The sequence below is a fragment of the Panicum hallii genome, chromosome 2 (assembly GCF_002211085.1).
Source record: "Panicum hallii strain FIL2 chromosome 2, PHallii_v3.1, whole genome shotgun sequence".
NCBI classification, from domain to species: Eukaryota; Viridiplantae; Streptophyta; class Magnoliopsida; order Poales; family Poaceae; genus Panicum; species Panicum hallii.
This window is the reverse complement of record NC_038043.1, coordinates 53,064,350-53,086,493: the sequence shown is the minus strand read 5'-3', so window position 1 is coordinate 53,086,493 and position 22,144 is coordinate 53,064,350. Positions and strand designations below refer to the sequence as shown.

General features: G+C 46.6%; 4 protein-coding genes across 6 annotated transcripts; 1 reads left to right on the top strand and 3 right to left on the bottom strand.

Annotated features, from left to right (window-relative positions):
* Positions 1–780: 780 nt before the first annotated feature.
* On the bottom strand, positions 781–2,255 carry LOC112880428 (photosystem I chlorophyll a/b-binding protein 2, chloroplastic). The gene is made up of 5 exons (XM_025945053.1): positions 2,005–2,255; positions 1,863–1,900; positions 1,452–1,755; positions 1,130–1,340; positions 781–1,029 (listed from the first exon to the last, which is right to left on the bottom strand). The coding sequence occupies exons 1-5, from the start codon at positions 2,211–2,213 to the stop codon at positions 1,012–1,014; spliced, it is 780 nt and encodes a 259-aa protein (XP_025800838.1). The 5' UTR covers positions 2,214–2,255; the 3' UTR covers positions 781–1,011.
* Positions 2,256–3,513: 1,258 nt separating this feature from the next.
* LOC112880427 (activating signal cointegrator 1 complex subunit 2 homolog) lies at positions 3,514–5,629 on the bottom strand. Its single transcript, XM_025945052.1, has 2 exons — positions 5,348–5,629; positions 3,514–5,160 (listed from the first exon to the last, which is right to left on the bottom strand). Exon 2 carries the CDS (start codon positions 4,956–4,958, stop codon positions 3,960–3,962), a length of 999 nt encoding a protein of 332 aa, XP_025800837.1. The 5' UTR covers positions 4,959–5,160; positions 5,348–5,629; the 3' UTR covers positions 3,514–3,959.
* Positions 5,630–5,677: 48 nt separating this feature from the next.
* On the bottom strand, positions 5,678–13,044 carry LOC112880425 (glucan endo-1,3-beta-glucosidase 4). 3 transcript variants are annotated; one of them, XM_025945050.1, is made up of 9 exons: positions 12,346–13,044; positions 11,588–11,715; positions 10,000–11,256; positions 9,156–9,183; positions 9,018–9,060; positions 8,166–8,481; positions 7,890–7,963; positions 6,069–6,216; positions 5,678–5,934 (listed from the first exon to the last, which is right to left on the bottom strand). In XM_025945050.1, the coding sequence occupies exons 2-9, from the start codon at positions 11,649–11,651 to the stop codon at positions 5,837–5,839; spliced, it is 2,028 nt and encodes a 675-aa protein (XP_025800835.1). In that variant the 5' UTR covers positions 11,652–11,715; positions 12,346–13,044; the 3' UTR covers positions 5,678–5,836. The 3 variants fall into 3 exon arrangements, with proteins under 3 accessions (XP_025800835.1, XP_025800833.1, XP_025800834.1); XM_025945048.1 differs by lacking the exons at positions 5,678–5,934; positions 6,069–6,216; positions 7,890–7,963; positions 8,166–8,481 and having other exon boundaries at positions 8,728–9,060; positions 12,346–12,545; positions 12,647–13,044; XM_025945049.1 differs by lacking the exons at positions 5,678–5,934; positions 6,069–6,216; positions 7,890–7,963; positions 8,166–8,481; positions 12,346–13,044 and adding an exon at positions 12,119–12,322 and having other exon boundaries at positions 8,728–9,060.
* A 6,002-nt stretch (positions 13,045–19,046) lies between these two features.
* LOC112883255 lies at positions 19,047–19,749 on the top strand. Its single transcript, XM_025948525.1, has one exon. The coding sequence runs from the start codon at positions 19,092–19,094 to the stop codon at positions 19,662–19,664; it is 573 nt and encodes a 190-aa protein (XP_025804310.1). The 5' UTR covers positions 19,047–19,091; the 3' UTR covers positions 19,665–19,749.
* Positions 19,750–22,144: the final 2,395 nt, after the last annotated feature.

Below are 22,144 nucleotides of genomic sequence, written 5' to 3'. Positions count from 1 at the left end.
GACAGAAGTTTTGCTATACTTTTCCATCGTCTTCCCAACCAAATAACGTAGCAGCATATTCTTAGCGAATAAAGCGATAAATTTGTATGCAGAAAATCTTCATAAGATTGAATGTAAAATTAAGCGAATAACAGATAAATAAGACTCTAATGATTGAAAACGTAAAAATCGACTCAAGTAGGCTTTCTCCAAGCGTTGATTTGATTCATACAGCCGTGTAACCAAAGATTTGCATCAAACCTTGGATAAAAAATAGTATGGGGTCTACTTGAAAGTAAAAAAAAAAATCCTAGATATCCCAAGCTTGCTCCTCACCGTTTGCTCTAAGCTGCTTTGGGCCACATGAAAAAAAAACTTAATTGGGTGAAGGGAGCCGCGGCTAATTGTTGTTTATCCGAATCTAATTAATTACGATCTCATACTACTCTAGTTCATTGCCCCTATAAAATAAAATATCATTCTAGTTTATTTTATAATTTATTGGACCAATCCAATAATTTAAAAAATCTATAACTGGCATTTGTAGATCTGAATTTCAATTGGAATTCGATCATCTTTCTCTCTCTCTCTCTCTCTCTCTCAATGTGGTTCGGCTTCAGACATGCCCAGATCCCAATGGCGAAATGGCCCAACAAGGCCACATATGAGCATTACTGACATCATATTTCTACTTGCGTTCTTAACGTTTTTTCTTGGGCAACCTATCAGCGTTCGCGTACCTAGTGCACAACGCCATTAACATCATCACCGCGAGCATTGCACAAATCATCAAGTCGTTGATTCGGTGAAAGAGCATAGCATCTAACGAGTATTGCATTTTTACATTGGTTACAACATAGTACAAGTACAGGATCACACAGGCATGCATCGCTCCGCAAACCATTCAATCATCATGGACAGTCTATCCCGCCCCACAAAAAGAAAAAAGAGTCGCATCGATCGACCATCAACCTAACAATCTCCACCACCATGCATGCGTCGTTGCAATCTCAGATCGCTAACTCCAACTCCTCATTTCGGGGTGAAGGCCTGATCAAGAACACAACAAAAAAAATCACCAATCAGTAACCAAATCGTATATATATCAAAGCTATGGGGTATTGCTATAATGTGGATTGATTCAGCTGACCTGGAAGATGGTGGCGTGGCCGGGGTCGGCGAGGTGGGCGAAGAGGTTGTCGATGGGGCCGGTGCCGGTGTACTCGGCCTGGAACCAGGCGCCCATGACGGCGAGCATGGCGAGGCGGCCGTTCTTGATCTCCTTGGTGCGCAGCTCCTTGATCTTCTCCGGCGAGCCGCTGCCCCAGCCGAGCGGGTCAAACCACAGGCCACCAGGGTACCTTGATTACATTTCCAGTGCACGGGCGAATCATCGTTAGCCATTGACTCTAGATGAGTATTTGAAAATGTTTTCTTGCTGGTTCGATCATGCATGGAGCGAGAGGCGGTACCCGACGTCGGTGCCGGTGAGCTTGTTGTTGGGGAAGATGGGGTCGGTGTTGACGCTCCCGGGCTTGATGATGTCAGCCCAGCGGCGGCCCTCGGCCCAGCCGATGAGGATGAGCTCGATGATGAAGAGGGTGGTGGTGTCGGTGAAGTACTGCTGCTCGCCGGCGGTGTACCAGAAGGGCGTGTTGAGGATGCCGATCTTGGTCAGGAACTCCGGGATGAAGATGCCCGCCGCGCCGAGCATCGCCCACCGGCAGTGCACCAGCTCCGCCTGCACGTTCCATCGCAAGCTCTCCGGGTCAGATCCTGCACACAGAATCGCCAGCACACATGCGTGGACAGTTAATTACATCGCTCGGCTCAGAGATTGTATGTGCACAGGAGAAAGAGATTGATCGGGGATCAGAACTCACCGAGGCCCCAGGGATCAAAGCCGAAGTCGCCGGGGAGGCTGCATCAACAAGGCAAAGAACACTGTCAGAGTCACACACAAGCTGAAGCAGCTGGCTTTTTTCAGACAATTGAACGAATACAGAGCTCCAGGAATCAACCGACCTGCCGTCGAGCCACGGCGGCGGGGTGCTGCCGGGGAACCAGATGGGCCTGTCGGGGTCCGCGGCGGCGCGCACGGCGAACGACGGCCGCGCCGCCTCGGCCTGCCTCAGCAGCGTCTTGCCGCCGAGGAAGGACGGCGCCCGCTGCCCATTCCTGGGGAGCGCCGCGACGGCGGTGGTGGAGGAGGAGGAGGCGGAGACGAGTGCCATGGCAACGAAAGCTTGTGGCGCGGTAGCTGCTGTGTGGCAGGTGGCGCGCGCGCCGCAGGTTTAAGGGATCTCGCGGCGGGCGCGCGCCGGGGCGGGGCCGGCTTATCCGCGAGGGGATAGCGGGCGCGGCCGCCTGGCGCCACGCGGCGCGGAGAATCTACTCGTCTGGCTCCGGCACGCCGGATTGCGCTGACGTGGAGGGCGCCACTGGCTGAGAGCTGACAAAAATCAGTGGGAGGCGCCCCATTGGCTGCTGCCATGTAGGCACTGGCGGAGCCTCTTCAGGGGCCTATAGTGGGCTCCGGCCTCCAGGATAAATTTTTAAAGGATGTACGAACCAGTAATTTTTGTTTGATATATCTGCAGCAGATTATGTATAAAACATAGAAGTCTATATTTATTGCATGCGCACTACTTCTACGCATCTGTATGGCTGCATGCATTTATATTCTTATATGCATTTTGACTTTCATCATGTAGCTCATTTGCTAGTTTGGATATTAGTACTACTCTATTCCGGCGCTAGTCAATATTAGTATCAGTTAATCATCAGTTTTGTCTGCTTCGGGTTCGAGCCCTGCTCCCTTCTGGTGCAATGCAGGGAAGCCCGTCCCTTTTTTGTAAGTTTTGTCTGCTTACCTATTGTATAGTTCAGATTTGCTTTTTTATTTTTTTTTCTTCTGAAGTTTAAACCTTAAAAGTTGCTTCCTAAAAATCATCTATTTTCTAGTTTATAATTTTTATTTAGAACAGGCGTTAATACTAAACAATAGGCACGATATACTGTAGCAATCGTCTCTCTTGAATTGACTGCTAGCTCCACCACCGCATGTACGCACGTCTCTGGTCGTATCGAATATCGGCGAGGCGCTCGTGTGCCACGCAGATTTCCTGCGCTTATGGTGTGAGAATATATATTGTCTCTAAAAGGAGAAAAAAATGATATGGTGTGAGCTAATGGTGCTAAGGGGGAAAACTGTTTGTTCAATTTCAGTTTCATAAAAGTTCGTAGCAGATCTTTTTAGATCATGAACACGTCCTGCAGTACCAACCTCAACAGTGCACATTTTCAAACCGAGCAAATTCAGAGCAACTATAAAGGAACAAGGCGTGTGATGGCATACCATGTGATACAACATCCTCAAGACCTCAACAAAGAACTCAAGACACTTCACAGGCTTCAGATCTTCCACCTTTTTCTTTTGATCTAACTTGTACTCTCAGCATTTATCATACACCAAACCGAAACGGGACGTGACACAAAAAAAGGAAGAAAGGGATCCTGCACCAAAACCACTGCTGACCTGGGGGAGAAGTGTCGGTACAACCGACCAATTTCCCTTTTGTGATCACGATCACACTTCTAAAAGAAGCTTCGCAGAGGAAGTCAACAACACACGCGTTCAGAGCCTAATCTCGACTCCTTTGACATTTTACCCATTACATCGTCGAGCAAATAGTGTACAACTTCAGTGAGTAGAGCATCTTATAACAAAGTAGTAACAGACTGGCGATCTTCAGCTAAATTTCACAGTTTATTGCTATAGGTAGACGGTATAGACCGGAGCGTAAAAAGCCCGGTATGGCTGCGGAGTTTCTTACCAGATCTTGCACACTCTGAATTATGCCCAAAACTTGGTACAGTACAACTGCGTGCGCATTCTTCAGAGATGTGCAGTCCACTAAGAAACTCTCGAGTCTGGACCACACGTACTCATCATCATGTACTGCTGAATTCTGTTCAAATTACAAATGCAAGTTCTTCTTAGACCCGTGCTTGGTCTTGATCATCTGGTTCAGGGCCTTCACGCACCGCCGTATCATCCCCATCGACTTCTTCCCGCCCTCGGGTCGCTTTATCACCATGGCCAGTGTCGTGCCGCCTGCTGCTGCTCCTGATCCGGAAACCTTATGGTCAGGAAGGACACTTTCCCCATGTCCGGCTTGCTTGCTGGCAGGCTTTGCCTCTCCGGTTTGAAGCTGCTTCTGTTGTATCAGCTCCTGAAGGGAGAACCGGGGCACACTGTCGACAGCACGCAGTGGCGTTCCTAGCTTCTTCAAGCCTTGGAATTGCTCCGTCTCCTTCTGCTCTGTGTTGCAGCATTCCTGCTGTGCCTTCTGCTGCTCCTCATCATATTCAGACTGCTCTGACGCCTTCTCATCTGCTTCTTGGCGTTGTTGAGGTGCCTCTTGCTCAGGGTCTTGGTATCGCTCTGCTGCCGTGTCCTCATCGTCTTCAAATTGGTTTGGTGTCATCAGCACTTCGCCTTGATACTGCTCTGGCGTCTTCTCCTCTTCATCTTTATGCTGCTCTGGTTTCTTCTCCTTTTCACCTTGATAATGCTCTGGTTTCTTCTGCTCTTCACCTGAATATTGCTGATATTTCTTCTCCTGCTCATCTTGATATTGCTCTGGTGTCTTTTGCTCGTCATCTTCATACTGGAGTGGTGCTTGTGGAATCTTCAGCTCCCCATCTTCATACTGGAGTGGTGCATGTGGAAACTTCCGCTCCTCATCTTCATCCAGACACGGTGCCAGATGCTCTGCATCCTCATAATGTTGGAGTGCCTTCAGCCCTGCATCTTGGCATTCAAGAAATGCCTTCAGCTCTTGGTGGCGATGTTGCGCCAGGGATGGCCCATACTGATCTTGGAAACAAGCAACCAGGCTCGTGGGTCGCCGTGTCCGCCTCGACATTGCAATGTCGAAACGGCGGGACTTGCTCACATCTAGCTCGGTGGCCATGGTCTGTGGTCTGAGGAGAGAGACCACCAGAAAGAGTTGCTTTGCATCTTCTTCTCTAGATGGAGTAGTTATAAGGTCGCCAGATGTGATCAATTGAACAGTCCGTACTGGGAATCAGTGAATTGGTGAGGCGTCCATTTCAGAGGTGAAGGCCAGTTTGGTCATTTGTAAGATCAGTAGCTGTCCCAGTAGCTTTTCATCCCTACATGAAGTGAGATCCAAGTTAGCAGCAGTAGGCAAGTGACCATTATTCTGCCGTAAACATCTGATATCTTTGTTCTGCAGTTAGCTTTTAAAACATGATCATTCTTTGTTGGATGGCAATATGACATTTATTCTGTCCAAGAAACACCTATGAACTAGGGACAAAGTTCTGGAAGGGAAAATACCTTTGTAACTGAAGCCTTGTCCAACAACACCACCAGCAGGATTTGGTTTCAAGTGAAAGATTTGAATGACATGCTTTAACTACTTTGACTGGACAAAATTAATCGATCATTTGCACAATTGTAACATTAACAGTTGTCGGTCACTGAACATTTCCGAGTATCTTAGGTATTTTTGCTTTCAGTATAGGAAACGGGCATCCTCAACTAGGAACTGCTGCCAGTTTCAACAGAAAGAATTTCGAGAAACTAATTAGCTCAGATAGCAGGTTCTGAAGAGTTACTTGTGCAACTTTGGCAGAAATGCAAAATCAAAAAAGACAATTCTGCACCTAAAAGAAGCAACTAGATAACCTCAAGCATAAAGTACATCTTTATGTCACAACTCAGATTAAACAAAACGTGGGTCCTTTGCCAACATTCTACATCTCAGGCCACATTAAGGATTATTCTTTTACAAGGTCAATATTGCTTAGATACAGACAGAATTCTCTATCTTGCAAACCTCATTGTCCACTCAGCTGCTATTTCATCGTGTTTAGTTCTGTCAGTTAGATACTGACGTGAAATGTTCATCACAAGCGGGGTGTCTGCACAAATAAAGATCATAACATAAGGCTTTTGAGCAGTAAAGCAAAGTAAAACTATATAGACAGTAGACTTAATTTGCACCAGAATCCACGACTGTTTACATAAGGTAGTACAGAAAGTGATAAGAACATACATGGATCTGGATTGCTGATGATGTCTTTGATGGCCAGCAACACCTTTGAAATAGTAAAAGCTGGACTCCAGCCATCCTTCAGAATGTCCAAATGCACTTTACCAGTGGCATCAACGTTGCAGTGGTAAATCCTTGTTTTGAAAGTTACCTGGGAGAATACCAGCATAACACAAATTTGGAGTTATGAAGCTAAATTGTCCAATTCCAAACTACTCAATTTTAATAGATTCAGCTTGAAGAGTAAAATAATTTGTGAAAACTTTCAACTATTAACATGTGACATATAAAGTCATGATTAACATTGCCTGTAACTGTAACGCTACAGACATATACCATACATAAGTATAGATCTGATAATCACATCATAGAACATTGAAACGATATTTCAAGAACACAAGAAAAAAACAACAAAACCTTTTAGTCCAAAGCAAGCTAGGATGGGCAACATTCAAAAATATTTTTAATACTATAATATCTTTAACAGCTTTAGTGTGATTGTTGCCGTGGCCTGTATTAGCTGCACGGATAGTTTCATTAGCTGATCAGGGTAAAACTGTGCCGCTGAAGGTTTTGAGTGGTAGGTGGAAAGCTAAAACGGAGGCTGGCTGTTTCTGGTCCCTCATATCTCAGCAAGTAATAATAGGAAATAGATGGTGGTGGTGTTGGCATCCTCCAGAAATGTGTCGGTGGTAATTTTGGCTATGGCTAGCAGCCGGATAGTGACAAATAAATATCAATAACAGGAATGAGTGGACTCACTTCCCTCAGTTAGCAGATTGCCAGACTTTCTTATATTCTAAGCCAAGATAAACAATATGCCACCACATGATAAGAGGTGATGTCAAAAGTACATGTTACCATAGTAAGGCTGTCCCTGAATAAAAATAATTTTACCGTATCTTTTGCTCAGGGAAGTATTAAAAGTATTAATTGAAGCAAGCCAGAACAAAAACAATACCTTAGCAGCTCTGCATTCTTTCTTTCTTTAAAAAAACAACAACAGTAAACTAGAAACTTAGGATAGTTTTTCTTCATATGTCGAAATCATACTAAGAAGACATAAAACATCACAAATCAGTACTTCACATGAAAAGGTACAAAAACCTCTTTAGAAGAAACAAGGTAACTTTAATTAGCAGCAAAGAAAACTGTCTTTAGCATAATCGTTTTCATATTAGTTCCACTCTTCGTCATCAAACACATGCCTCCCTGCCAGTGGTGTGGTCGTGTGGCACTTCTAGATTAACCTTCATCCAAGACAGATAGCTGAATGTACTTTTCTTTCTCTAGGCCAAAGAAAATCTTCGTAAATTACTGTTTCAAAATCACATTTGCCCGTATTGTGATAGCCAGGCTGTAGAAAATTTGGGGATATGAGGCTTCAGGACAGCTGACACTATGCATTTTATAAAGCATACTAAAGTTCATCGCTCTGATAACCCTCTGTTTGCATGGATGAGTAAATTAAGGATCCCAAGAGCAAAACAATCAGAATTAGAACTGGAACAATATTACCAGCCAAACTGATCTGACTGCCCACTTGATTTTCTGTTAAAAATACTTTCTAGTACTTCGGCAGTAATAGTCACCACAACCAGGTGTGATATACATTCCTTGAAACTTGTACATTCAAAAAGAGTACACGAACCAGGAATCAAGGGATTAGGTGGAAGGTATACATAACAAGAAGTGGAGAAATGTCAGGTTGGAGCCTAGTTTTGAGGACACAAAAAGTTTCTGTACTAAACAAAGATTCCCACCACACTTCAGCAGACCAATGTTAACCAGAAGAACATGCTAACAAGAAATGTGAATCCTTACCATTGGAGGTTTGAAAGGATAATCAGGGGGAAACACGATATCAAGGAAAAATATCCCTCCTTCATACGGCGATCCTGAAGACATAACATGATGCGTTAACTCAACCGCGACGTACTCGTGAGCCCAGTTAGTGTACAAACCAAACTCTGCTCCTACACTAAAAATAGAAGCAGCAATTTGAACAAGTAAAACTGTCATCCGCCAGCGCAGTTAAATTTCGACGAGCTCTCAACTGTCTCCGACCAATTGGAGAAGCGGAGGGGAGGGAGCTCATACCTTGGGGCCCGATGATGGTGGAGAGCCAGTGGTAGAGGTTGTCGCCCTTGGGCCCGGCGGAGCAGTCGGAGGCGTTGAGGTCCAGCAGCTCCTTCTGTATCCGCTTCCCCGAAGACGAAACCGACGTCCCGCCGCTCGACCCCCACGGCCGCAAGCTGCTCCCACCTCCTCCTCCGCCGCCGCCGCCGGGGGCCCCGCCGCCGGCGGCGAAGGGGAAGCGAGAGGCGGGGAAGGACGAGGACGAGGACATGGCCGATTGGCCGCAGCGACAGCCGGCAGTGACAGAGGGTGAAAGCGTGTGGGCCGGCTCGCCATCCTGGTGAGGCTTTAAATCCCATTGAGCAGGCCCATTACGGTAACTGAGAATGGACCTGGTGGTGGGTTAATATGGGCCTGACTGGGCCGTTAGTCACTCGCGACGAATCAATTTTTTTCCTCAAGTCCAAACCACAACAAAGCCATTTCCGGTGAGGCCGAGTGTTCGAAAACACTAAAATTGAAAAGGAAAAAAAAAAGACAACAGCAGCAGACCACTTAAACCATATGCAGGGGGTACAGATCATTTGGAAATTGGAACTTCCATCATTCCAGATAAGCTGCTTGTCACAGCTAGCAATGTTGATTCCTAGGACAACAAATTTGGGGATAAGATTACATGGCGTCTACATGAGTACACTAAAACAAATACGCCCCTACAGTATCTAATGACAAGATCCACGATAAATGACGGGTATCTCATCCAAAATGCGACATGGTTGCAATGTTTTACATCACTACAATGAGCAGCACTGCAGCTACTAGGTGAGTCAACCAGCAGGATTGGGATTTCGAAGCAAAACTGTCAGGGCTCACAGGCCCGGAGGCTGTACCACCATCGCTGCCGTTGGCGCCAGTGCTACAAACAGGAGCAAGTCACATTCTCAGTATAGAGCACAAAACAGGCTTATAGAACTTAGAAGCTTTTAACACGAAATGGTGCATTGGACATACCTTCCAGCGAAAATGCATGAGCCATGGCCTGCAAGAAATACACGAATTCAGATTAGGCTCATGTTATTTACATGCTATACGACGGTTTGATATTAGCAACAAAATCCTACCCTTGGTTTCTTGAAATTAAATTAAAATGATAAAAAAGTGAGTTCTTTAAACTAGAAACACATTTCTTGAAATTAAAATAAAACACAAGATGATAATGAAACTTGTTGTGGCCATAGATTATTTATCTTGTATTGTGATTTGGACAATGCTTATGCTTTTGATAGGATGTAACAGCTCGAGCTATGACCCTCGTTTGACTAACCCCCACATCCCTTCATATGGTTTATCTTAGGCTCTTAGCCTAATGGGACACACATCTAAGGTAAATGCTTGCCAGCTTATTTACATGTTCCCTACAGAAATTTGCACAAGTAGGGCTTGCTTTCCAGGGTAGGGTACATTTATAGGACTGTCTCATTGCTGGTGGGAACACAATAACAGATCAACAAGAGATTGAGTGCTGGCTAGCTACAAGTGTAGAACTCTTGACTAATGATAGTAAAACAGAAGTACATTAGGGCTTTTGTGCAATAAAAATCACAGATCAAAACAGCTGTGGTAGATAATTGGTGGGTTAAATTTTGCATAACAAGGACCTTGAGCCCTTCAAACATTTCAGTGCTAAATTTGGTCTTCTCAAACGTCGGTTTAGCGCTGATGTAAAGGGCAACTATAAATTATTTGCCAACAAAACTACAAAAGTAATTAAAGAAACCCATTCAAAGTAATCGATAATTGTGCAAAAAAAATCTACTGTATCCTATTAATTATAGAAGAGCAAAATGCAGCTTACTTGGATCAGTAGATGTTATCATTGCAGTGCCATTGAAGCTGCATGTACCACCACTAGCTTGTGTTCTATGATAATAATCGTTGAAAGCATATGATGCAATAGCTACTATATTATCTGATTCATAGCATGGTTGCCCAGGCTGAATCGCACTGCAGTTTGCAGAGCCAGGGCCACATGCCCAATCCAAACTATGCTTAAGTGCACTATGGGGTGCACTTGAATTTGCCACACAAAACATCCCACGCAGAGCTGGTGATTCTGGGATAGTTGTGGCCACGTCCTCAAACGATAGAGAGTACACAGTGGTTGCATTAGGAAACATAATCCCCCAACTTTTCTCTGATACAGGTCCTGACCGACGATCCTCGTTGAATAGCTCAAAGATGTAGGTGCTGGACTGATTCATTGGTTGGCTGGGTGTACCAGAATTATTCAGTACATGACGTACGAGGTTTGTATTGTAGGCCAAAGCATTATCAACAGTAGCAGCCTTCTCGTTTGGCCCACCACGCCATGGCCAGCCAGAAGCTGTGACCAGAACAGGAATCCCCGTGAAATTCATTGCTTGGATTGAGTTGTAAGTAGCATCAATTATTGCATCAAACATATTGGTATAGAACAGATTGGTGTTGGGATCTGAAATTTGACTGTTGGGACTGAGTGAGCGGAACAGTGCATACTCTAAGGGGAATACGCCTTGCCCTCCGACGTAGCCATAGTATGGTTGGGCATTCAGCATGAATGAAGATCCTGTATCCTTCAGAAACTGAAGATACTGAGACATTATTGTGTTCCATGTCGAATTGAAAGTGGCAGTGGAGGGAGGAAATGCCTTTGAGATCATATCCATTGACTGTGGACTCGAGATTTTCACCTGATTATTGAGGTTTGCAGCCAACAGTGCTGATTGGAGGAATTGCAATGCAGGTACAAGAACAAGGGCTGCATTTGGAATGTTAGTAAGAACCTCATCACCCACTGCGATATATGTGATGTTAGTTGCTGGAACATAAGCAGCGACGTTCTTGTTAATCCAATCAGCAGCTGTGGAACGAGACTGCCCCACACGAAGTAGCTGATCATTGGGAACCCCAACCATCACTTCTATTCCAGTATTTGCAAGGGCAGTCAACATCTGATGGTTTGAATCAATCAGACGAACATGTTGAATCTTCTTTTCTTTAAGGATAGCCACTATGTCTGTTGCTGATGGTAGGTTTGACATATCATTGCCAATAGTGATACCAACAAATGCGCCTACAACAAATTGCAGAGATGATTGTCATGCATGCAAATATAGGCAATATATTCTTAGAACCTATTTTTCAGTTCAAAACAACATTTTGTAATGTCCTTGTGAAACTAGTTTCCCACACAGTCAGGAAAATCAGAATGAGGTACTACAATACGGAAAATAATGTTTTTGCACATCTATGTAGAACATAGTATGATTTTTGCACCACCATAGTTCTATAGTCAGAAGTATAATTTTTGCACTACTCATCCTAGAAACATATCTATGGTTTGAAGATATGGTAGTTTAAAACCATATCTAGGTACTGCAAACTAATATGATGAACCGGAGTACCTGAAACATCGAAAACCATGAGCATTAACAACATAACCACGCCCTGTGGTCGCTTGGGCGACATATTGTTGCACCCAAGGATCTGATTAGCTGAGAAGAAGGTACACTCCGGAAGCTCTCAAGCAAAGCTGAAATAGCAACAAAAAAAGGTGAATATTTTGTTCATTTAACAAGAACACAAACTACTGTATGTAGCAACTCTTAACTAGAGAATTGCATATATGCCTAGAAAACATTAAGGTACTACATTACAGGATATTCAGGCAGTCCCATAAACTTGTCCAGTGGAGCTAACGTCTTTAAACTAATGAATCCACGACTTAAAATGTCACCCCGAATTATGGGCAAAACCTTTTGCTGCTAATAAATGGGCAAAAGATCCCCAATTTCTATCGCCACACATTCATGAACAATTCAAACCTACACTAAAAAATCTCACGAACTAAACCACCATGGGCAGAACAACAGAGAACTGTGAATGCCCCTTCAAACTAGAAACATCAGAGAACAAGGGCAGAGATCAATGAACACCTAGAAGTTCCTTCAGGCACCATGTGAACAAGGCTTCAAGAACACTTCATCCGCCGTTTGTCGGCTAAAATGCCACCCCTTTGTAGAGGAACCTCAGTTGGTAGAAAGTCACGAGCAGGAAAGGCCGCAAGGCTCCAAAAGAACGCAACAGATGGCGACATCGTAATCTCAACAACAGTACAGGAAAAAAGGGGAACAAAATCAGCAAGGGAAGAGAAGATCACCACCTGATTTTGTCCTCAAAGAAGAGCCCTTTCTTCCTTCCTTTCCAGACACGCGCACGGAGGAACCCGCTACAGACGGAGATAGGACCAAGAAGCCGCCGCGGAGCAGCACGAACCGCGGCGGCGGCCGCCGCCGCCCCCGACAATAGAAGTGAGCACGAACTGGGGGAGTGGAGAGTGGAGACTTGAGTGCTGCAGCACTCCTGCGATGTGATAGATGATGATGAAACGGGAAGCTCTCTCCCCTCTCCCGCGGCAGCACGTAGGGAATCCGAGGAGGTATCGGAGCTCGCGTCCGGCGTACCTGAGCGTGTTCTTCTTGGCTCTGGCCTCTAGAGGCTCTCTAGCTTCCCTCTGTTTCTCGGAGGTTTAATTCAAAACACTTCATAATAAGCGCCATTAAAAACTAATCTCTCCGAGAAGTGGCGATTAGTAAAGAAATGCGAGCGATTGACCAAGAGCTCAGAGAGATCCGATTAAGTTTCCTGGAGAGGAGGGGACACGGAGGATAAAATTAACAGGGAAAGGAGGTGAGAAAGGTGGGTGAGGACCAGAGGAGGAATCAAAACCGGAGCTTTTGATCGTCGGAGGCGTGGTAGCGGGAGCGTGATGACTGTGAGGACTGACGAGTTGGGAGGTGTGCAGTGTGCAGGTTCCAGAGGAGCGGCGGATGACAGGCCAGGCCAGGAGGCCAGCGTTTCTGCGGTCACACCCCTGTGGCCACCCTGTGGGTTGGTTGGACTCTTAAATTGAGCTTTGGAGGTAGTGGGCGCTATTTTAAAAAACTCAAGGTGTCTTTCTCAGTACAAATTCCATGGACACATTTAGATCTCCTCCAACAATAACAAGTCAGCTATCTCCACATTAGATTTATTATGAGCTAAAAGAGAGAAAATGAGAAGAGAGAGTGTCATTGATTTGAGAAAGTTGTCAATGGGCCATTTATGTGATCATACATTAACTTATTCAATTATTTATTCTTTTGCCTTTTGTCACTGCCAGATAGGTTCTCCCTGGATGACAGGTTAGTACCACAAAATACTATAGAAGGTGGTGAGCATACAACACCGTGAATTTTGATAATTGGTTTAAAACTGGCATGTAGGTAGAAGTGTTTGCTACAAACAGAGTAGTGCCAAATATAGAAAAGAAAACACATTATCTATAGGAAATTAGGGCAAAGCTAAAAAAGAGTTGAAGCAACTGAATTATAACCAATGGAGATCTTCATTGTAGCCAAAAATCAAAGTAATAGAAACATTCTGGATCTAACTTATGGAGGGATGAAGGAAGAATAAAAAGAAGTACCATACATGCAATTACAACTCGATGGAATTTGGACATCCGAGTAGGCTTTATCAAAAACCTAAGAGTAAACTTGTTACATGATTAAGTTGCTCAAAACATAATTTCCATATAATCATCATGTGATTCTTGCGGTCCACTTCTTTTATTCAGTGTTGATTTTAATAGTGCACATAATCTACCAAAAGTTTTCGCGCGTTTTTGCATTATAGAAAGTGGATTATGCCATGTTTGATTTGAAATGCAAAATACGGTGTTATGTAAAATAATAAAACAGAATCACGTGTTTTTCACGGTACATACCTGCATTGAAATTTCTATAATAAAGTATATAAGGAACCTAGACATTATTATTCCAAAAAAAAAGTAGTCCCACAGATGTTACCCGACATGCCCCACAGAAGACCCAAAGTTGCAGAATTCATTATGTTATTTTTTTGCCTCCTGGGGGATGGGGATTCATGAATAATACTATATCCATTTCACCGCTTGATAGATCAACGCTTCAGTAGGAAATCAGCAGTTTATCACCTCCAGCCAGTGGTGAAATACTGAAATGTGGAGGATGCACTCCCATTTTCCTATGTTTATGAGCGGCACTTGCCTGGCACAAGCAATGCAACTGCAAACCAATTCACCGATGAAGTAAATCAGACTGGCAACACCTTTCCAAGCCCTGTCCGGTACCCCGAACGCATGTGCAAATGAAAATCCCGGAAGCGTGGTTCGATTAAACTATCGTTTGGATCATACAAGTGTCGTAGGACACATGGGACATGTTCATACAAAGATCCAATCGTTCCTTTTTTTTCCCTTTTTTTTATTTGAGATGGAAAGATCCACTTTGAAGTCTGAGTCCCTGGCCTGCATACCTACAAATTTGTGCCGGTACTACTGCTGACATGCATGAGCTCTCTGAATTTGCAGGTGCCGTCAGACAGACCCTGTTACTATCTGAATTTCACAAATCCATTTTCGCCGAACACATTTCAGTACCATGGAACGAGAAACTGAAGAAATCTGTGCCAGGTTCACTGGAGGGAAAAAAAGGTGAAAACATCAAGTATAATACTATACAGACTTATTGCATTTTTCACGCCGTGGGAACATGCGAATTCAAATTGTTTCGCCCATGTTTTTTACTTTCACCTTTCCCACCGTTTGAAATGAAAAGGGTCGCCGGACAGCAAGTCGCAGGAAAGAAAAGGGCACGGGCACGGGCACGATGCAGAGGCAGCATTCGCCGTGCCAATCACGCGCAGGGCTCTCTTTTCTTCAGAGCTCAGCTTTTCGCTCGCGGACGGGCCATTTCGTCCTCCAAAATTCGCCCTCTGCGGGCTGCAGGCTCGCAGCATCTTTTGACCGAATATTTCAGAACTGTGCAAACAAATGTTATACTCTTTTTTAAATTTCTTTCAACATAAAAATTTCATCACCTTTTCTCTTCTTTTTTTTTCTAACAATACAAGTGCTATCACACTGTGTACGTGTTCCAGTCTTCCAGATTTGTGAAAAGCAAAGAGCCTTCCATGCACAGCAGGGTTTGCGATTCTCTTCTGCGACAGCAGCTAAGGGAGAAGAGAGGGTCCTTCTCTCTTTCTACCTTCCCTTCTCTTCTTCTTCCTCCTTTCTTCTTCTTCATTCTTTGTTCTAAAATAGAGAAGGAGGTCAGGAGGATATTCATCGATCTCGGGAAGATAGAAGGACTTATCCCCATAGCCCCCTTCAGATCCGCCCGGCTTGTGTCCTTTCGGAGCGTCGAGACTGGCACTGACCGTGCCGGTTTATGATTCTGCGAGAAATCGCTGCTACCGAGGCCGCAACGCTGACCCGGATCCACCCAGTCCTCGGTCCTGGTTTCATCCGCTGTGAGCCTGTGACTGTGTGAATTGGTCGTGCGTGGCACGTGCGCACGGGTCCGTGTACATCCTGCCCGCAGATCTACCGGACGCCGCCGACGAGACGTGGGCGCGGGGGCGTACAGGTTGGCGGATGGCAGTAGCTGTGTGTTTGGTGCGGTCGGTGAGGGAGCTCCGGCCTCCGGGAGCCCGAGTCCGGGAAAAGCGGCAGCGGAGCCGGGAGCCTACCTCCCGCGCTGGGAACAGCCCGGCTCGGCCGTCCCTGTCGCCGCGCCGCTCGCCGACCATGCGTTGTCCCGCGAGCCGGGACCAACCCCGACCCACACAGGCCACAACCCCGCCGCGTGCGGCGTGCCCGAAACGTGACCGTGCCTCTGCGCCTTTGCCTGTTCGCCGGCACCTCGCCCAGGCGCTCCGTTCTCCCACAACTTCCGCTAGAACACCGTTGCACGTTGCGTGACAGACTGCGGATGCCCGGCCTCGCGGCGCGCGAGCATCGTGCAACCGCTGCCCGTGGTGCTCCTTGTCTCGTCGCAGCATTGCTATCTCATGACACGAAGCTAGCAGCTGCCATGGTGGTGAGAAAGTTCTGTAGCATACAGGCTACAGCTTTGTGCGAGCCATGTTACAGCTTAACAAGCATACACATGGAGGAAGTTTCAGTCTCCCAGAACGGTGGAAAAGACAGTGGTTCCTATTCGCGTGACTCGTGAGAGGGCACGCCGTCAATATGTCTCGCGTACTACGGTAGTAGCTTAACCTCGAGTGACAAGAAACAAGCTTGGCTTGGCCGTTGCACCAGCACCACCACCTGTTTGGGACCAGAACTTGAGTTTCCATCGACGTCAGGCCTGAGCTCAAGCCCTCCCAGACAAGACCCTACAGAACGGGGCACTGTTGAATTTGTGCCAAAGCCAGCCACCGCAGCTCCAACAAAGCCCTCAGCATGACAAAGTCTTCCGAGGCTCCTACAACTTCAGGAACCTTGAAACACCACCACTTTTTTGTTTCCGTACAACATATGCACCACGAGTACGCTTCATATGCACAAAAGGGGCATCTGCCGACTATGATGGTCCCTGCACTTCATCGACTCCTCCCTTTCTCGGAGGGCGGCGGCGGTGGGGGAATGGGGATCGACTGGTTGAGAGGAGGCGCGCCGACGAAGCCCCGGGGTAGAAGAGAGGTTTAGGAGAGGCATGGGCCGTGGGCCTCAACAAAGTAAACCAGCCCACAAACGGAATGACGATGCGTGCTGAATTGCAGTCAAAGCTTAAAGGAAACTGGCGGCATAGTGGAGAAATTGAAAGTGAGAAGCTGTCATTAGGTAACTGGTGATGTTTGAGTTGACGATTTGGTATCTGGCATACAAATCCATTTAAACATGTTAACCGGCCACAAATTTCCGTGAAAGATGACCACATGTGTGATGTCACGAAATTCCAATAATATTCATTTCCTCTGTATTTGGTACAATTACACTACCATCATATTTACCATAGAAAAGTTATATGCAGTTGAAGTTTTGCTAGTAACATAACTTTAACTTACCTCTTTTTGCACGATTCATATACAATAAGCCATGGACATGTTCAGTAATCTTTAGGAAATGGTCATTCTTCAAAAACATTGAGACTGACCCAAACTTATTAACCTATTACTGTATTTTTCATCCTTCTGCTTGGGCACTAGGCCACATTGAATTGTTTTAATCAGTAGGACAATATGAACCCTGACAAAGTGGGGATTAAATCCAACTAAGTTCCTTTGGTCTAACCAACAGCAAGCGCGATTATGGTGTGGTGCTGACTGTTCTGTTTTTTAGTTCACCGTACCTTTTGAAGTTTTCTTTCTTAAATGAAAGACCTCTCTTACGTATTCTAGAAAAGAAGGGCTTGTAATGAAGGAATGCCGTTCAAATTGAACTAACTCGCGAGACAAAGTTATACTACAAACTTATCTGACTATATTGCTCTTTCTGAAGAACAGTTTTGTATAACTAATATTCAACTCAAGTTTTATTCCGCGAAAATGACCCATACAGTAATCATCCAAAAACGACTGGATGATACAACCAGGGCACCGGGCAGCGGCACGAAGGCCCTGTTTGGCACAACAGAAACTTATTTAGAAGCCAGCTGGTGGCTAGCTGGCCAGAGAAGCAGCTGGTCACAGGCCCTGTTTGGCACAGCTGAAACTTGTTCATAAATTATTAACAATTAATATATTATAAAATTAATCGTAAATTACTCTTAAATAAGATAATGATACAATTAATCATACAATTAAGAGGCAGAGGCCGGCGCAGGGCGCGGGGGGCCGGCGCCGAGGGCGGGGGGCGGAGGCCGGCGCGGGGGGCGGGGGGCGGAGGCCGGCGCGGGGGGCGGGGGCCGGCGCCGGAGGCGCGGCGTCGGGGGCGGAGGCGGAGGCGCCGGGGGCGGGGGGCGGAGGCGGCGGCCGGGGGCGGGGCGGAGGCGCCGGGGGCAGAGGGCGGAGGCGGCGGAGGCCGGGGGCGGGGGGCGGAGGCGGAGGCGCGAGGGCGGAGGCCGGCGCGTGGGGCGGAAGCCGCAGAAGCTGGACCGTTCCCGCTGCTCACCGACGCGCGTTTTGTGAAGGAGGTGGGTAAGCGTTGCCGGGGGAAGCGGTGCAGAAGCCTAGCGTTTGGGCAGCCCACAACTTAAAATTGATGAGAAGCTGGTTCACAATCTGTACCAAACATAGCCGAAAACGCGTAAGATTCAGCTTTGCGGGCAAGAACTTCCATAGGCACGCATTCCTTTTCCGATTTCTTAGGGGCCTGTTTAGATCAGGACGCATAAACGCAAAAAAATTTTTTGCAAAAGAATCTTGTCAATTTGAAGTACTAAATGAAGTCTATTTACAAAACTTTTTGCACAGATGGGTTGTAAATCGCGAGACGAATCTAATGATGCTAATTAATCCATGATTAAGCAATAATTAGCGGATGGTTACTGTAGCATCACTGTTGCAAAATATGGATTAAGTAGGCTCATTAGATTCGTCTCGCGATTTACAGCCCATCCGTGCAAAAAGTTTTGTAAATAGACTTCATTTAGTACTTCAAATTAGTAAGATTCCTACGTTTACAGCTTTTTTGCGTTTTTGCGCTGGTAACTAAACAGGCCCTAGGTTCCACTTGACAGTATTGTTATGTCACAACACGGAAACCGTATTGCTGAACAAAGCAAGCAAGAACAAAGAGGGTATATCCATGGCCCGTGGATAAACAGAGGTCTCAAGACAGCGGTGGAGAAAAGACTTGACGAGGACTCGCCTAGGTCTTGCCGAAGCAGAGGACCAGGTCCGTCAACCACTCGCACTCGCAGTTCAGTTAGCGCTTCCCGCGTCCTTGTAGGAAATTACTTCACTACTAGTACTACCTTCCATGGGAAGCAACAAGGGAGTCACCAAGCTCCTCACATAGTCCTATATAATTGTGCGCGCAAGGTTCAAGAAGCGCGCAGGAAGAGTACCTAGAAATCTTGCGCTTTAATTTGGTCACGCGCGGGTACCTAGAAATCTTGCGCTTTAATTTGGTCACGCGCGGAGCTCCGAGCGAGATGGATGGACGACGGCGCCGGCAACGGCGACCACGTCCTGATGGTGGAGTTGGGCCAGCAGCCGGGCGGCGACAACCCCCCGCAGAATGCTGGCGGCGGCGGCGGCGGCCCGCACGCACCCAACTTCGACGCGAACGACGCGGGGACGCTGCTGGTGGTGGCGACGCTGATCACGGCGCTGTCCTACCAGCTGGGGACCAACATCCCGGGCGGGTACTGGCAGGACGACGGCGCGGGGCACGCCGCCGGCGACCCGATCATGCGGGACAAGCACCGGCGGCGGTACTGGCTGTTCATGGCGGCGAGCTGGGCCGGGTTCGGCAGCTCGATGCTGCTCACGGTGGGGCTCCTCACGGGGGTGCCCGCCAGGTCCCAGTTCGTCCGGGGCGCGTTCCTGGTGGCCTACTCCAGCCTCGTGCTCACGTTCGTGACGTCGCAGCCGCGCACCTCGCTCGCCATGGACATCGCCATCTGGGTCGGCGTCATGGCCGCGCTCGCCGTCGTCACCTCGTACCTGCGCCTCGACAGGCTCCCCAGGTGGGCGCAGGCAGCTTTTCGTCAGCTGCTGGGTCGTTAATCCCACCGTAGCACCGTGAGCTTGTACTAGTAACAGTGTGATTTTTTTTTCTTTTTTGCCTAATGTTCTGTTAAAAAGGGTGTGGTGGTAGTTGTTGTCCTTGTTCTTGTTCTCGTTCTCCGCTGCTGGTTGCTCAATCAATAAGTACAGGGTGTTTGTTTCTTCTTGGGGCGAAATGTATAGTAGTGTCTTTTTTTTCCCACTCCAGCATTCTTTTTGTTGTCCCGGTATGTTGTGTTTGTTTGCCAAAGCCATAGTGTAAAACGACGAGAACAACCTATCCGGAGTGGGGAGTGGAAACCAGTTGCAACTTTGCAACCTCACAATCCGCCATTGAGCATTTCGGATGAATCCTCGGCCAGCAGCTCGGAGCAAAACACATCTTGGAGCGTGCGAAGCAATCCGGCCCGGCGGCCGGGCCGCGGCGTGCCGCCATTGGCAGCTATCGCGGGCGACCAAGCAGCAACACGCCGAAAGCTTTGCCGAGGGTCCCGGTCGGGCGGCAGGGCCCACGCCAAGGACGACACGACGGTACGAGGACGCGGCGTGCGGTCGTCGGGCTCGGGCGCTCGGGCCGTGCGCGCGCGTCGTCTAGCGCACGCGGCAGGGATAGGAGGGCGGACCGGCGGCTGACCAGGCAGCAACCATGACGACGCGTGAAGATCTTCAGGTTTTTCAGGCACTGAACAAGAACTTCCATAGAATCTACGTCAGTCTCACAGATTCATTTTCAATTTCTTAGGTTCCACTTGAAGTCTCCAGTTGACAGTATTATTATCAAACAGGTCGTGTGCATTGCTGAATGGCACACACTTCAGGTCTTCAGGGAAACCATCAAGCAACCAAGAACGAGGACAATGGGCACGTCGCCGACGACCCGCTCATGCGGGATGAGCACCGGCGGCGGTACTGGCTGTTCATGGCGGCAGCTCGATGCTGCTCACCCGGGGCCGCTCACGGGCGCGCCCACGCCGCGGCGGCTCGTGCTGAGCTCGTTCGTGGTAGGCGGTGGGCGTACTCCAGCCTCGTGCTCACGTTCGTGACGTCACAGCCACGCACGTCGCTGGCAATGGTCCTCGTCATCTGGGTCGTTGTCACGGTCGTGCTCACCCTACTTGAACTCGAGTATTCGAGGATGTTATCTACGTCTTCAAATTTTTAAAATACATATTTAGATCTTTAAACTTACTAATCGTATCATGTGAGGTTCAAATCACAATTGCTTAAAATAAATCTAAAATTATATAATTTATTCAAATATAAAATTATATACAAAATGTATAAATGCAAAAATATCATAACAAACTTGCTTGAATAAATATACTCAAATACAAAAAATCTGTATATAAAGATTATACGAAAACGAAACCCATATCACAAAATAGGTAAAAAAGATAAAATAAAAAAGGATAAATTTTGGAGGAAACATTGAAAAAAATTTCAGGCATAAAGTTTTGAAACAAAATTTTGAAGTAAATTTAGAAAATATAAGAGTTTAGCAAAAAAATCAATAATAAAATTTGGATCCATGTGTAAGCTCCCCGTCGGTAGAAACACTTTCACTTTAACTTAAAATATGGTGATTTAGATCTCATTTGATATGTTTAACAAGTTTAAAAATCTAGATCTATGCTACAAGCCAAGTTCGAGAGACACCTGTGCATTTTATTCCCAAGCCAAATAAATATAGACCGTTGACTGACACCAGCCCCAGCGTTTCGACTTTGGATGAGCCTCAAGTGCTGGCGTGCCCAAATGCGGAAATTGGCATAAGACTCAAAAAAAAAATAATGCTCCCGTAGCAGCCCAACCTGGGCGGTCAAATCCCGTAGATTCTTGTTAACGTAGTAATTCTAGACCTATATGTACCTAATGAATGAATGATACAAGCAGCCAAGCAAGGCACCGCCCGTAAATGTGTAAATTTCTGCAGCTTTGCCGACACTGGGAAAGTGGAAATGAACTTCCATAGCATCTAGTAACTCACAGTGACAGATTCCTCTCATTTTCTTAGGCTTCACTTCTTTTTTGCGAAATTCTTAGGTTTCACTTGACAGCATTGTTACTTCACAATCTCTGTTTACTGAATGGCATGTGCTTCACGAGGACCAACAAGGAGAGCGAGAACAGAGAAGCTAGCCACAGATAAACGGAAGCGGCGAGAGGGTATGAATGAGTAGACATGGACTTGCCAGGGTCTTCGGTGTTCGCTGCTCAGAGAGAGTACCAGGGCTGTCAGACAACCACTTGACCTCTCAAGTCCAGTGTCAAGTGGCGCTTACTGCGTCCTTCGAAGAAATTACTTTACTATACATGGGCAGAAACGAAGGGGAACAATCACCCATGTCCGCCTATATAAATGTGCCCGCAAGGTTTAAGATGCTCGCAAGAACATCGCCGAGAGGCCTCTGGATCGACTAGCTAGGAGTACTTAGAGAAATCTTGCACTTTGGGCACGCGGAGGGCTGCGAGCAAGAGAG

Excerpts from the sequence above, each read along its gene's own strand:
- LOC112880427 (XM_025945052.1), bottom strand. The coding sequence starts at position 4,958 with ATGGCCACCGAGCTAGATGTGAGCAAGTCCCGCCGTTTCGACATTGCA.
- LOC112880425 (XM_025945050.1), bottom strand. The coding sequence starts at position 11,651 with ATGTCGCCCAAGCGACCACAGGGCGTGGTTATGTTGTTAATGCTCATG. Across the intron at positions 11,257-11,587 it reads CATGGTTTTCGATGTTTCAG|GCGCATTTGTTGGTATCACT; the intron begins GTACTCCGGTTC and ends AATTTGTTGTAG. Across the intron at positions 6,217-7,889 it reads ATCCTTTCAAACCTCCAATG|GTAACTTTCAAAACAAGGAT; the intron begins GTAAGGATTCAC and ends GTATTCTCCCAG.
- LOC112883255 (XM_025948525.1), top strand. The coding sequence starts at position 19,092 with ATGGACGACGGCGCCGGCAACGGCGACCACGTCCTGATGGTGGAGTTG.
- LOC112880428 (XM_025945053.1), bottom strand. The coding sequence starts at position 2,213 with ATGGCACTCGTCTCCGCCTCCTCCTCCTCCACCACCGCCGTCGCGGCG. Across the intron at positions 1,901-2,004 it reads CCGCCGTGGCTCGACGGCAG|CCTCCCCGGCGACTTCGGCT; the intron begins GTCGGTTGATTC and ends TTGTTGATGCAG. Across the intron at positions 1,341-1,451 it reads CTCACCGGCACCGACGTCGG|GTACCCTGGTGGCCTGTGGT; the intron begins GTACCGCCTCTC and ends AATGTAATCAAG.